This window comes from Anomaloglossus baeobatrachus, chromosome 11, assembly GCF_048569485.1.
Source record: "Anomaloglossus baeobatrachus isolate aAnoBae1 chromosome 11, aAnoBae1.hap1, whole genome shotgun sequence".
NCBI lineage: Eukaryota > Metazoa > Chordata > Amphibia > Anura > Aromobatidae > Anomaloglossus > Anomaloglossus baeobatrachus.
In genome coordinates, this window is record NC_134363.1 from 159,388,960 (window position 1) to 159,404,638 (window position 15,679).

General features: G+C 48.6%; 2 protein-coding genes across 2 annotated transcripts in view; one reads left to right on the forward strand and one right to left on the reverse strand.

Annotated features, from left to right (window-relative positions):
* NOC2L (NOC2 like nucleolar associated transcriptional repressor) overlaps positions 1–7,205 on the reverse strand; it is a 144,143-nt gene extending 136,938 nt beyond the window's left edge. Inside the window, exons 1-3 of the mRNA XM_075328046.1 lie at positions 7,146–7,205; positions 5,653–5,802; positions 5,080–5,266 (exon numbers count right to left, since the gene is read on the reverse strand). Of these exons, the coding sequence (XP_075184161.1) occupies positions 5,080–5,266; positions 5,653–5,802; positions 7,146–7,165 (357 nt within the window). The 5' untranslated portion in view covers positions 7,166–7,205. The remainder of the gene's footprint in view (positions 1–5,079; positions 5,267–5,652; positions 5,803–7,145) is intronic.
* A 736-nt stretch (positions 7,206–7,941) lies between these two features.
* Positions 7,942–15,679, forward strand: part of KLHL17 (kelch like family member 17) — a 96,725-nt gene continuing 88,987 nt past the window's right edge. Inside the window, exon 1 of the mRNA XM_075328047.1 lies at positions 7,942–8,261. Coding sequence (XP_075184162.1) covers positions 8,160–8,261 — 102 coding nt within the window. The 5' untranslated portion in view covers positions 7,942–8,159. The remainder of the gene's footprint in view (positions 8,262–15,679) is intronic.

A 15,679-nucleotide genomic window follows, 5' to 3' on the forward strand; every position in this document is an offset into this window, starting at 1 on the left:
GGAATTTATCTAGATGTTTATTAAGCACTTTGAGCCTCTGGGGGCTTCACAAAAGTTAATAGAGTTGAGCCGTGAAAATAAAAAAAACCTTTTTTACCACAAAATTGTTACTTCAACCAGGTAGCTTTTTTTTTCACAAGGGTATCAGGAAAAATTGCAGCATAAAATGTATTGTGCAATTTCTCCTGAGTACGCAGATACCTCATATGTGGTGGAAATCAATTGTTTGGGCGCACAGCAGGGCTCGGAAGGCAAGGAGCGTCATTTGACGTTTCAAACGCAAAATTGTCTGGGACAATTAGCGTACTCCATGCTGTTTGGAGACCCCCTGAGGTGCCGAAACAGTGGAGCTCCCTCACATGTGACCCCATTTTGGAAACTAGACCCCCATGGCATAGAAAAAAAAAAACAGCGGAAGATGGGGGGGGGGGGGGCGGCAGATGGGGCGGCAGCAGATGGGGGGGCAGCGGCATATAAAGGGAGCATCTGTGATTGTGAGACGGCGGCTGGGATAGGGTGGGGGCGGATGGGAGAGGGCGCAGTGGATGCAGGAGCGGCAGAGGATGGGGGAGGGGGCAAGTGGGGGGGGATGGGTGGGAAGGGGAGTGGGAGGTGAGATTGGGGATAGTTACCCTACAGGATGGATCTAGGCAGCTGGATCACAGGAGATGAAGGAGGCAGCAGATCGGGGAGGGTGAGAGGTGGGGGAGGGAGCGCAGCGCAGATCACGGAGGAGACAGGTGAGCAGAGCACAGATCACAGGAGACAGGTGAGCAGAGCACAGATCACGGGGGTGAGAGGTGAGGGAGAGCGGACAGCAGATCACGGGGGTGACAGGTGAGGGAGCACAGATCACGGGGTGACAGGTGAGGGAGCACAGATCACGGGGGTGACAGGTGAGGGAGCACAGATCACGGGGGTGACAGGTGAGGGAGCACAGATCACGGGGGTGACAGGTGAGGGAGCACAGATCACGGGGTGACAGGGGAGGGAGCGCACATCACGGCGGTGACAGAGGAGGGAGCACAGATCACGGCGGTGACAGGGGAGGGAGAGCACATCACGGCGGTGACGGGAGGGAGCGCACATCACGGCGGTGACAGGGGAGGGAGCGCACATCACGGCGGTGACAGGGGAGGGAGCGCACATCACGGCGGTGACAGGGGAGGGAGCGCACATCACAGCGGTGACAGGGGAGGGAGCGCACATCACGGCGGTGACAGGGGAGGGAGCGCACATCACGGCGGTGACAGGGGAGGGAGCGCACATCACGGCGGTGACAGGGGAGGGAGCGCACATCACGGCGGTGACAGGGGAGGGAGCGCACATCACGGCGGTGACAGGGGAGGGAGCGCACATCACGGCGGTGACAGGGGAGGGAGCGCACATCACGGCGGTGACAGGGGAGGGAGCGCACATCACGGCGGTGACAGGGGAGGGAGCGCACATCACGGCGGTGACAGGGGAGGGAGCGCACATCACGGCGGTGACAGGGGAGGGAGCGCACATCACGGCGGTGACAGGGGAGGGAGCGCACATCACGGCGGTGACAGGGGAGGGAGCGCACATCACGGCGGTGACAGGGGAGGGAGCGCACATCACGGCGGTGACAGGGGAGGGAGCGCACATCACGGCGGTGACAGGGGAGGGAGCGCACATCACGGCGGTGACAGGGGAGGGAGCGCACATCACGGCGGTGACAGGGGAGGGAGCGCACATCACGGCGGTGACAGGGGAGGGGGGCGGGTAGCTGACCACGGGGGTGAGAGGTGGGGGGAGCGTGCAGCACATCATGGAGGGGAGGGGGCGAGCAGCACATCACGGAGGGGAGGTGCGAGCAGCACATCACGGAGGGGAGGGGAGGGGGCGAGCAGCACATCACGGAGGGGAGGGGGCGAGCAGCACATCACGGAGGGGAGGGGAGGGAGCGAGCAGCACATCACGGAGGGGAGGGGAGGGGGCGAGCAGCACATCACGGAGGGGAGGGGAGGGGGCGAGCAGCACATCACGGAGGGGAGGGGAGGGGGGCGAGCAGCACATCACGGAGGGCAGGGGAGGGGAGGGAGCGAGCAGCACATCACGGAGGGGAGGGGAGGGGGCGAGCAGCACATCACGGAGGGGAGGGGAGGGGGCGAGCAGCACATCACGGAGGGGAGGGGAGGGAGCGAGCAGCACATCACGGAGGGGAGGGGGCAAGCAGCACATCACGGAGGGGAGGGGAGGGGGCGAGCAGCACATCACGGAGGGGAGGGGAGGGGGCGAGCAGCACATCACGGAGGGGAGGGGGCGAGCAGCACATCACGGAGGGGAGGGGGCGAGCAGCACATCACGGAGGGGAGGGGAGGGGAGGGAGCGAGCAGCACATCACGGAGGGGAGGGAAGGGGAGGGAGCGAGCAGACAATCACGGAGGGGAGGGAGCGAGCAGCACATCACGGAGGGGAGGGGAGGGGGCGAGCAGCACATCACGGAGGGGAGGGAAGGGGAGGGGGCGAGCAGCACATCACGGAGGGGAGGGGAGGGGAGGGGGGCGAAGCAGCACATCACGGAGGGGAGGGGGGCGAGCACCGATCACGAGGGGGAGGGGCCAGGCAGCAGATCGGAGGGAGCGGTGGCACTATGACAGATGGAGGAGGACAGGGTGCACGATCCCAGTCCTCCTCCATCTGTCACAGTGCCACCGCTCCCTCCGATCTGCTGCACGGAGGTGAGGGGCCGGGCAGCAGATTGGGGGGAGCGGTGGCACTGTGGCAGATGGAGGGCGGCAGCGGATCGGGAGGTGTGGGGGTGAGGGTGCGGGCAGGAGATCGGGGAGACAGGTGACAGATCGCGGTGGGCAGCGGCGGCGGCGGATCGGGACGCTTTTCATACAGTGCAATGGCAGCGCGGCAACTTCCGGGTCCCATGCTCCGGTCTCAGAACAGCATGGGACCGGAGCTTGTCGCCCTGCCATTGCACTGTGTACACTCACTGTGTGCTGGCGTGCTGCAGGGACGATGACGGGGGCGGTCACCGGCAACAGGTCCACTGTGATTGGAGAAATCGGTCACAAGACCGATCTCTCCAATCAGAGCAGTGGAGCTGGGGGAGGGTGATCCAGTGAGGTCACCCAGCTCCAGCCAATGGCCAGTGCTACAGCTGCACTGGCCAGGGCTGGAATTCAATGTTTCAGTCATTTTAAATGGCTGGAACATTACAGTGGCTGTGATTGGTTGAGCGGCGTTCGTCAGCCAATCACAGCCTCCGTAGGTCCGGGGAGGAGGCACCACCCCTCCTAAGGTCAGGAACAGGTCCCCTCCTCCCCGAATCTGCGGTTTATGTTAACCGATCGCAGTCACCGGAGGCTCCGGTGCCGCGATTCCGCCATGACGGAAAGATCCGTCCTTGGTCGTTAAGGCCCAGGGCACAAGGACGGATCTTTCCGTCCATGGTCGTGAAGGGGTTAAGGACAAAACTGGCTTCGTCCTTAAGGGGTTAATTCATATACAGGGATAATAGATACCATTACACCCTGTCCAGTTAATATGCTCAAATTCAACTGATCATTAATTCATATATTGAGATAACAAACGCCATAGTACCCTGTTAATTCTGATCAGTCATTATGCTCAAACTCAACCGATCATCAATTCAGAAACAGGCTAACAAATACCATATATCCAGTTGATATGTCCCAATTCAACTGGTCATCTGTTAATATACAGGGATAACAGGTATCATAATACCCCACTATCTAGATCAGGTTGATATGCCCCAATTTGACCAGAAAATTTTCAAATGCAGGGGAAAAAGTCCAAATACCAAGTTATCCTAATAAATAAGAAAACACATTTAACTTGCTTTCATTACTATTCAGTAATGATACATGTCTTCATATGGCTGCCATATGAAGACATGTATCATTACTGAATAGTTCCCTGTCTCCCTGGGCCTCCTGATGAACCGGATTAGAGGGCGGAGAAACGCGTCGAGGCAGTGCGGATGCACTTGATAAAGGGAAGTTAATTTATCAGCTTAAAAATGATATTTATTCATTTATAATGAGTGTATATACTGGCATTGTTCCAGAGGTTAGGATTTGCTGAAAGCAAGTTAAATGTGTTTTCTTATTTATTAGGATAACTTGGTATTTGGACTTTTTCCCCTGCATTTGAAAATTTTCTGGTCAAATTGGGGCATATCAACCTGATCTAGATAGTGGGGTATTATGATACCTGTTATCCCTGTATATTAACAGATGACCAGTTGAATTGGGACATATCAACTGGATATATGGTATTTGTTAGCCTGTTTCTGAATTGATGATCGGTTGAGTTTGAGCATAATGACTGATCAGAATTAACAGGGTACTATGGCGTTTGTTATCTCAATATATGAATTAATGACCAGCTGAATTTGAGCATATTAACTGGACAGGGTGTAATGGTATCTATTTTCCCTGTATATGAATAATTGATCAGCTGATTTTGAGCATATTAAACAGGTGGAGCTATAATTGCCCTCTCCTTAAAGTGCATAGTGGGGTAAAAAAGTCCAACCAATAATTAGAGGTAACTTGCTCAGGCATTTCTCCTCATATGGTAGGGAATGTATTAGGGTAAGTGAGGGACAGCCACCGAGGAACGGGGGGCGCCCGGCTAAGTTAAGGTGATTTACCTCCGTCGGTAGGAAGGTGTGAGGTGGTAGGTCCTGATAGGGCCAGATTAATCCCATTTGGGATCCCATACCCCCGTTTTTCTGCCTCTGATTGTATTTTGTATAGGGGTGGCTACCCTGGTGTATATTTATACTACCCTTGATAAATTCTAGATAGGTGAATCACTTGGGAATTTTAAGACATATTTAATAAAATTAAATTTTAAAGGGATTGTTTTTTTCACTATATATGTACCTCTTGACTATCCTGAAAATATTTTGATTGTTAAAATACGGTATAAGCCCAACATCCCTTGTATTTAGCTTTCCTTGTGAAAACCAAAAGCAGGAAACTTAGAAAATGGTGCAAAGTACAGTTAGATGCCAATGGGGACGGGTTTCTACATAATTTGTGGCAGGAGGGTGGATTAAACCTTAATACTAACCTCTAGGTGGTCCGGGAGCTGGTGAAGAGCCCCTTCTTCATCTGAAGAATCGGAGTCATCGAAGTTCAGAAGACTTTGGTCGTTGTCTTTAAGGAATTTGTAAAACTCGGGATCTTTTTCTTTAAGGCGAGAGAGCTGGTCCTTGTGCTCCGAAGCCTTGCCTTTGTTTTTGCTTTTCTTCACCTTCCTTCATAATAAAGACAATAAAAAAAAATAAAAATAATAATCTTCTGATAGCGCCGGGTACTGCACGTCCGTCACCCATGCAAATCAATAGGCGGAGGTGCAGTACCCGGCCGCAGCCGCTATCATTACACGGGGCAGCTCCGGAACAGAGACTTTCCTGCTGCCACTGAGAACAGCTGAGCGGCGGGGTGCGGGGTGTCGGACTCCGGCCGATCAGACACTGATGACCCATCCTAAGGATAAGCCATCAATGTAAAAGTAGTGGACAACCCCTTTAAGCATTATGGGCAAAAAAAAAAAAAAAAAAAGAAATTCTACTGCTGCACGTCTAATTTTTTTTAAGTTTTAAACACAATCAGTCCTACCCCGCTCCTCGCTCACACTTACTTTTCTCCCTCGGCTTCTTCCTTCTTCTGCTTTTTCACCTTCTTGGTTTTCTTCTCCTTCTTGGGCACGGGGACCTCGTCCTCCGCGGAGTCGCCTTCTGAATCGAAGCCGGTGGTCAGGAACTCGTCCACACTCAGCTGAGAGAGTTTTCTAGTTGGGAGAAAGAGAAAATGCCGCATTATAGACACGAGGCGCCGGCTGCGGTGATGAGCAAGAGGGTGCGAAACTACCGATGGAGATGGCAATGGGTGAGGGCAGGGTGAAGCCGAGCGCTGCAGCCAGTCAGTGGTGATGTCAGCATGCATGGTACAAGATTGGGCCAGTGATTGGCTGCATCGGGGGCGAGGGATACGCATGACGCCGGGGGAGGGGATACACATGACGCCGGCAGGAGCGGAGGGATGCAATACGCATAACACCGGCGAGAGCGGGAGGGGGGGGATGGGATACGCATGACACCAACAGAAGCAGGGGGGATGGGATACGCATGACGTTACGGGATGGGATACGCATGACACCAACAGAAGGAGGGGGAGATGGGATACGCATGACACCAACAGAAGCAGGGGGGGATGGGGTACGCATGACACCAACAGAAGCAGGGGGGGATGGGGTACGCATGACGCCGGGGGTTAGGGGATGGGGTACGCATGACGCCAATGGAAGCAGGAGGGATAGGAAACGCACGACACCGGCGGGAGTGGTAGATGCACATGAGGTTGAGGAGGGCATTATACGAGGTTGGCGGGGGCGTGGCCGTGCAGAGAGGTGACTGCAGCCCTATAAGTTTGGATTCTGCATGCTTCCATCTTTAGTAATAGTTTTCGAGGCCCCCCGCATATTTGTGCATGGAGGTTTTCGAGGCCCCCTGAGTCGGTGCGTGGAGGTTTTCGGGGCCCCCCGCGCCGGTGCGTGGAGGTTTTCGGGGCCCCCCGCGCCGGTGCGTGGAGGTTTTTGGGGCCCCGCACCGGTGCGTGGAGGTTTTTGGGGCCCCCCGCGCCGGTGTGTGGAGGTTTTTGGGGCCCCCCGCGCCGGTGCGTGGAGGTTTTTGGGGCCCCGCGCCGGTGCGTGGAGGTTTTTGGGGCCCCGCGCCGGTGCGTGGAGGTTTTTGGGGCCCCGCACCGGTGTGTGGAGGTTTTTGGGGCCCCGCACCGGTGTGTGGAGCTTTTTGGGGCCCCGCACCGGTAGAGCTGGACCCGCTGCCCGGTGTGGAGGGTCCGATCTCTCGTTACGTTGCAGGACACCAGGATTACCAAAAATCACTTGAAAACTCTGCAGATTTGCTGCAATTTTTGAAAAACTGACAAGAGAGGACGACACCGGACCAAGCGGCCCCAACATGTGGGGAAGAGGCAGAAAACTGCAGAGCTGCCCGGCCACTTCCACACACCACACATCTACTGGGCAATATCTGGCAGATAATGTCGGCCGACCCTCAGCCCCCGCCAATAGCGCCTATAATCCGCGTATTTCCCGTGGTGACCGGCTCTCACCTCTTCCCGGACGGCGCCATGCTTTTACTCCTCCACGACCAACGTGCTCTCAGCTTCCTTCCGTCCCACAATGCAATGCGACTTCCCATCATTCTTTCGTTTCTGGAATTTACACTTGAAAAACGCGATTCGAGCGGTCAGGACGCTGCAGAAATTCCCGAATTGAAAAAGAAAAATTATTGCATTTTTTTTTTCTTGTCATTTCATTTCATCTCTACTAGAACAGCAGTAGTTTATTTCACAGATTTTAAAAAACTTTTCTTTTTCCTTAAAAAAAAATGATTAAAAAAAGCGCGGTCGGGCTTAGACAACATTTACAGAAAGTAAATATCTACGAAGAAGACTTATGTGTGATGCGGGCGGGCAGATTATTATTTGATGTAGTAAAAAGCTGATAATAATGGGACGGTCGGGCGTACCTAACTAAAATTTTTGTTGGAAAAGCTGAAAGAGAGAGTGCGGGCGGGTGTTATATTCTCTTCATTGGAAAGGGATTGATTTTATGTTTGGCGAATATCATGATGCGGTCGGTTTTATTTATTAAATGTAGTAAAAAAAAAAAAAGGATGTGTGAATTGTGGAGCGGGCGGGCATTTTTTTATTAACTTTTTTTAACTTTTATAAAACTTTTTAGAACATTTTTTAGTTTATTTTTTTATTTCTTTATTATTGTCTTGAAGGTGTATGTGATAAATGTGACTCGGTGGGGCATACCCAGCTGATATTTTCCTGTCTAGTGGGAGGGATTGTATGTGATTGTCCCTCCAGCCGTCTGTGTTTGATTTCCACACTGATACAGACACGTTACATTGTATCTGATGTCCCTCTATGCAGACAGGGAGCTTTGTGGATGGCTACAATGTATCCATGTGCAGCATTCTATCACTTAACCCTTTGCTGGTCATCCCCAGTGGCACCCTCCTCCTCTGACTGTGGCTCTGACAACACTTGTTGGCCACTGACCATGGTGTGTTGCTGCCAAGTGTCCTTAATATAGATGCTGATTTGTGATCCATGGACTGGAGATCATGTTATATACAGACTGGAGTTATTGTATCCACAGAGACACTGAGATCTGCCTTCATGAACTTGTTGTGGTGGTCTAGTGCGGAGAGGGTGAGTACTTTATATACGTGCCCTCCCTATATGACTTATCAGGTTCACTAACGAAAGGAAAAAGGATAAAAAAAAAAAGTGTTGCGAAGCTCTGTCCTTGTTTCCTAGTGCATAAAAAAATGCAAGAGGAAGAAACAGTAAAGGATATATGTACACATGGGATGATTGTGTTCTTCAGGCTCGGACCGGCCCACAGGACAGTCGGAGAATCCTCTGGTGGGCCCATTTGGAGTATTATTTCACTTACCTCCAATCATAATCAGTAGTTGGCACAATACACTTGTTTCACTATGTACAGACATAGCAAGCGTCTCATCCTTCATTTTACAAACTACCCAGTATATTATTAAATAAATAAATTTTTTTTTTTTTTTTATATAGCGCTAACATATTCTGCAGCGCTTCACATACATCAGGAACACTGTCCCCATTGGGGCTCAAAATCTAGAGTCCCTGTCTGTATGTCTTTGGAGTGTGGGAGGAAATAGGAGGAAACCCACACAAACACAGGGAGAACATACAAACTCCTTGGAGATGTTGTCCTTGGTGGGATTCAAACCCAGGACCCCAGTGCTGCAAGACTGCAGTGCTAACCACTGAGCCACCGTGCCGCCCATATATTATATAGAAGCATAAATTTGTGGATGTAAAATTTGTATGTAATTCATCAGGCGGCACGGTGGCTCAGTGGTTAGCACTGTAGTCTTGTGGTGGCTCAGTGGTTAGCACTGCAGTCTTGCAGCGCTGGGGTCCTGGGTTTAAATCCCACCAAGGACAACATCTGCAAGGAGTTTGTATGTTCTCCCCGTGTTTGCGTGGGTTTCCTCCGGGTTCTCCAGTTTCCTCCCACACTCCAAAGACATACAGATAGGGACTCTAGATTGTGAGCCCCAATGGGGACAGAGTTGCCAATGTATGTAAAGCGCTGCGGAATTAATAGCGCTATATAAATGAATAAAATGTATTTATTATTATTATTATTATTATTATTATTATTATTATTATTATTATCAGTGGTCCTCAGCGTCAATATTAATAGTGGGCCACTGCCACCTCAGTCAGACACTGGTTAAGGACGGACGATATAACTGATGATAATGGTGAGTTTGGCACTATAGTGGGCAGAATGGTGGCACAGTGGTTAGCATGTTGGCTCAGTGGTTAGCACTGCAGTTTTGCAACGCTGGGGTCCTGGGTTCAAATCCCAACAAGGACGACATCTGGAAGGAGTTTGTATGTTCTCCCCGTGTTTGTGTGGGTTTCCGCCAGGTTCCTCCCACACTTAAAAGATGTAGTTATAGGGAGATTAGATTATGAGTCCCAATGGGGACAGTGATGATCACATCTGTCAATCGCTGTGGAATTAATGGTGCTATATAAGTGTATAAAATAAATAAAGTTAGAATATTGCAATCTAAAATAAATAGTATAGAGTCTAATAAAGACCTAAATTAATCAAAAGCGGCAAAAGTTATGCCACATCTTTAGTGTCTCTTCAACTGCACCACTCCATATTTATCAAACATTGCACCTTATGGAGGTTGCTTTCCTTAACTGCTCAATAATAATAATAATAATAATAATAATAATAATAATTTATTCATTTATATAGCGCTATTAATTCCACAGCGCTTTACATACATTGGCAACACTGTCCCCATTGGGGCTCAGTCTAAACCTCCTATCACTGTCTTTGACGTGTGGGAGGAAACTGGAGTACCTGGTGGAAATCCACGCAAACACGGGGAGAACATACAAACTCCTTGCAGATAGTGTCCTTGGTGGGATTTGAACCAAGGACCCCAGCGCAGCAAGACTGCAGTGCTAACCACTGAGCAACCGTGCCTCTCATACTTCACAACCCAAAAAAACCCATATAATTCGCTCCCTGACCAGCACCACACCCTGCAATGCCCAGCAGTTTCCGTTTCGTAACCACTACAACCAATCAATGGATGCTGATCGCCTGCAGCCTTCATATTTCCATGTGAAGGAAATCTCAGCACTTAAGCTGGTTAGCAGCTGCTGGTTGGCTGCAGCGTTGACGTAATGTCATATGCTTACTCGCAAATCGCAGCCCTGACATTTCAGGAGTGGTGTTGAACAGGGTAGTAAGTATGTGACTTTATACAGTACAGACCAAAAGTTTGGACACACCTTCTCATCTCTAGAACAACTATTAAGAGGAGACTTTGTGCAGCAGCCTTCATGGTAAAATAGCTGCTAGGAAACCACTGCTAAGGATAGGCAACAAGCAGAAGAGACTTGTTTGGGCTAAAGAACACAAGGAATGGACATTAGACCAGTGGAAATCTGTGCTTTGGTCTGATGAGTCCAAATTTGAGATCTTTGGATCCAGCCATCGTGTCTTTGTAGAAAAGGTGAACGGATGGACTCTACATGGCTGGTTCCCACCGTGAAGCATGGAGGAGGAGGTGTGATGGTGTGGGGGTGCTTTGCTGGTGACACTGTTGGGGATTTATTCAAAATTGAAGGCATACAGAACCAGCATGGCTACCACAGCATCTTGCAGCGGCGTGCTATTCCATCCGGTTTGCGTTTAGTTGGACCATCATTTAATTTTCAACAGGACAATGACCCCAAACACACCTCCAGGCTGTGTAAGGGCTATTTGACTAAGAAGGAGAGTGATGGGATGCTACGCCAGATGACCTGGCCTCCACAGTCACCAGACCTGAACCCAATCGAGATGGTTTGGGGTGAGCTGGACCGCAGAGTGAAGGCAAAAGGGCCAACAAGTGCTAAGCATCTCTGGGAACTCCTTCAAGACTGTTGGAAAACCATTTCCGGTGACTACCTCTTGAAGCTTATCAAGAGAATGCCAAGAGCGTGCAAAGCAGTAATCAAAGCAAAAGGTGGTTACTTTGAAGAACCTAGAATATAAGACATATTTTCAGTTGTTTCATACTTTTTTGTTAAGTATTTCATTCCACATGTGTTACTTCATAGTTTTGATGCCTTCAATGTGAATCTACAATTTTCAGAGTCCTGAAAATAAAGAAAATTCTTTGAATGAGGTGTGTCCAAACTTTTGGTCTGTACTGTATGTTATATGGGGCATTTAATTAGTTAAAGGGAATCTGTCTGCAGACTTTTGCTACTTCAGCAGACAGCAGCAGGATGTGGGCAGAGACCCTGAATCCAACAATGTATCACTTAGATTACTGGGTGCAGCCATTCTGTCACAACCAGAGCTCTTAGATGTAGCAGAGCTGAGTAAGCTGCCTACACCAGGATCTCTATGAATATCAAAATGTCTAGTACATATTAGGCCTTCTGTATATAATGTGAATATACACCTAGTTATTTTGCAAATAAATTATGTGACTATTAATTTTACAAAATACACAGAATAAAAACAAAGGATGCCTCAGATATACTCTAGATTGTGAGCCCCAATGGGGACAGTGTTGACAATGTATGTAAAGCGCTGTGGAATTAATAACGCTATATAAATTAATACAATTATTATTATTATTTATTATTTATTAATTTATATAGAAGGAAGACACAAAACCGGACCTTACAATTAGTATATAGATGGTGTCAGGGCTGCAGTACAGAGATAACTCAATAATTATCAGCTAGCCATATTAATATATGTTGCCACAGTGGAATACTTTCCAATTCATATAATTGCATAGCAGTTGTATGTGTAGGAAGACATATGAAGCATAGGCAGAAAGATCCTGGGCAGAATCACAAGTGTGCAATGAGTCTGGTGTCCCTCCACCCCAACCCGCGTTTCGTCCGACTTCCTCAGGAGGTTTTTGCTACCTCATCGGAGAACAGCATAATGTAGGAAAAGAGATTCTGAATCCAACGATGTATCACTTAGATTACTGGGTGCAGCAGTTATAACACAATATGAGTTCTTAGCTGTAGCATGTAGTAGAGCTGAGAGGCTGCTCCCGCCCACACCAGGTTCTGTACATACAATGTCTATGGACAGTGAGCTGCTTATCAGAGGACGGGTTGTGGTTGGACAACTACTCACAAGCACTATAGTCTCAACAGTGATAACCATCTGGTGATAACCTTCATTGTAAGTAAACAGCACACAGCCTGTTAAGTTACACATCGCTGAATTCAGTGTTTTAACCCCGTTCTTATACTGTCCTCAGATTACATAGCAAAAACCTGCTGACAGATTTGCTTGAATGAGAACCTATCATTACTCTTCAGATGCGCTATTGATTAGTGATATTTCCAAGAAAAATCCTGTAACAAAACTTTTCAAAAGTAGCTGTAAAGTGCTCCGAAATGGGCGGAGTTTCTTGAAAAGTTGGGCGTGAGCTTCTGGATTGTCAGATCCTATTAAAGGGGTTATTGGGACTATTATGCCAACTATTCTGCTTCTTCTGGTGATGTCACGCAGATAGTGAAGCTCTGCCTCTTCCTCTTGGCTCAGTCATGTCATTTTTGATTGGCAGCTGCCTGCTAACTGCGGAGATCGGGCTGTCAATCAGCAGGACATCGGCAGTGACGTCCCACAAAAAGAAAGCTGTTGAATTGGGAGGGGGGGTAGTTGAAACCTACCAGCCTGTAAGTTCTTAGCTCAATAGGGAAAAATTATAAGTTCATAATTTTTCTTAATATTTTTAATAGGGAATCTGACAGCACAAAATGACTGTTCAAACCAAGCACAGGGGCACAGTGCACACTTGGCATGGCCAAACAGTTCAGAGTACCTATTCCTCCTTTTTATTTTGCATTGTTCTCCTTTCTTCTTTTCTTTGACAGATTTGGCTTTACAGGAGCAAAAGAAGGGTGGAGACAAATGGAAAATGAGTATGTGGGGAGGTGTGCTGCACTGCTCGACCACCCCCAGGGTGTGCTGAACTGCTTGGCCACACCAAGGGTGCGCTAAACTGCTCGGCCACGCCGAGGGTGCGCTGAACTGCTGGGCCGCTGCGAGGGTGCGCTGAACTGCTGGGCCGCTGCGAGGGTGCGCTGAACTGCTGGGCCGCTGCGAGGGTGCGCTGAACTGCTCGTCCGCTGCGAGGGTGCGCTGAACTGCTCGGCCGCTCCGAGGGTGCGCTGAACTGCTCGGCCGCTCCGAGGGTGCGCTGAACTGTTTGGCCGTCCTGAGGGTGCGCTGAACTGCTTTTAGGTTAACAGCTGTGGAATCCTACCCCTTCCATAGGCTCAGATAAACGTGCGTCATTTCTGAAGGTGAGGAGGGGAGTAGGCTGCTGCCAGACACCTATGGCACCAACTTATCTCCCTGGGCTCGGGCATGTTGAAATTGACAAAACAACATGGTCCAAGGTCAAGAGGCCGAAGGAAAGAAAAAGTTGCCAAAAATTCACAAATATTAAAAACAATGTTTATTGATATACATTAAAAGTGAATGGTAAAATATACAAAGAATAAGGTAGCGGGGTAATATCCAGACAATATATACAACTAGCAAGTGAAAGTAACCCATAACAATGGGTGGGGAGACAATGGTATGCAAAGCAATATAAAACTGCAAGCAATTTAGGAAAATGTCAATGGGGCTAGAATTAGTTAAATAGTTGTCTATTGTAAGTGTAATGCCACAAGGGAGAAGTAAAATGACAGCTGCCTAAAATAGTAATACAAAGAGTTAATGAAATAATAACAGCATATATGGGCAATGGAGCTGGGTAGATAACAAGGTACAATGATGGCATCAAGAATTAAAGTGCTAGTGCATGATACCAGTTGCTATTAATACCAACATATACTGTTTGGTCATTTTGGGCTTTTAGTTTAAGTATCATACCTGTAAATAGATTGTCTGGAATATGGAGCCCAGCACCCCAACGAGAGTTTCGCCCTGCTTTTTCAGGGGGCGTGTATGGATGTTTTTATATGTTGAAATCAAGTAGCCTGTTCTATCTCTTTCCCAAAACCGATTATTAACACTAGAAGTCCCATAAATTTTGAGCTCCATAGGGTTTCAATGGTAGAAATGTTAAATGACCCCTCTCTGGGACTTATAGTGTTAAGAGAAAGTTGGGACGCCTCCGTACACAGATGATTGATCAGCAGGTTCAGACAACATTAATCCAGTTCATTTGGCCAGTAATGGTGATATGCACATTTCTCCTTTGCGCAGAGTTGCACAGTCTTCAAAACTCGTCCAGTGCTTCTATTTTTTCCTGGTATAATGAAAGTGTGAACATAGCCGGATTTCTAGCCTCACAATTTATCACTTGTTCACAGAGTAGGTGATATAACTGATTGTAGGGTCTTGGACCCCCACAAAGACTTGTACCCCCCCAACCCAGGATCATAGCTCCTAGTTAAGGACACAGCTTTGAGTGCCATGGTTGAGGGAATCATCTGTCCAGACTGGACATAAAATATAGAGTAATATTTTTCAAGCTGTTATAGAAGTAACCCCCCCCCCCCCCCAATATTTCCCGTCCACCTCCACGGGTGAAACTTTCCAACTTTTAAACCAGAAATCTCAAAACCAAGGTATTTTTTTTTTTTTAAATTAATTTTAATGCTGATCTGTCTCCTGATTTCACAATACGCATTGTCCACATTATTGAATAGATAACTTGGACCTGATGAGGCTGGTATATTGACTTTGACAATGCATGTCAGAATGGCTGTGGGAGTCTTTTTTTTTTTTTTTTTCTTTTTTCTTTTATTCAAGTTTTCCCTCTAGATATTATATTGATCATTTACCAACAGGCCTAGCTGTAAGGGCTCCTGCAATCGTCTGTGCAAATGGGTCCGATCTCGGACTGCAATGCACGGACTGGCCGCGGCTCTCCCGACCCGAGAGTCACAGCATCAGAGAGATATATGAAGCTTTAGTGCTAAGATCTGGAGACCTGTCCGTGCATTGTGGTGTGGGATCGGACTGATTTGCACAGATCTCTGCCCACGCCCTCACCAAAAGCTTGGTGGCAGCTCACAGCCTGCGGTGTGTGTGTGTGTGTGTGTGTGTGTGTAGATCCAATAATAGAATCTGCACCGTCGCATTTACAATCACAAAATTTTGCACAGACACCCCATATGACCCAGGGAACGTCGTGGACTATGTTTTGACGAGAAAATTTAACCCTGCACTTTACAGTTACTCCCCAAAAAAACTGCCTCCATTAAAGTCTATGGAGCTGCGAGCTGTTAGGTTATTAATAGGAGCTGTGATTGGTTGCTATAGGAACAAAGGACATTCTTAGTATAAGAAGCTTATGTGTGAGGTAATATGATATCGACAGATAGAGAGAGAGAGAGAGACAGACACAGACTGGCACAGAAAGGGAAAGAGACAGAGAAGGAGAGCGAGACAGACACGGGGGGAAAGAGACAGAGAGAGACAGACAATCAAAGAGACAGGCACATAAAGGGAAAGAGACAGACAGGGAAAGAGACAGACAGGGAAAGAGACAGACAGGGAAAGAGACAGA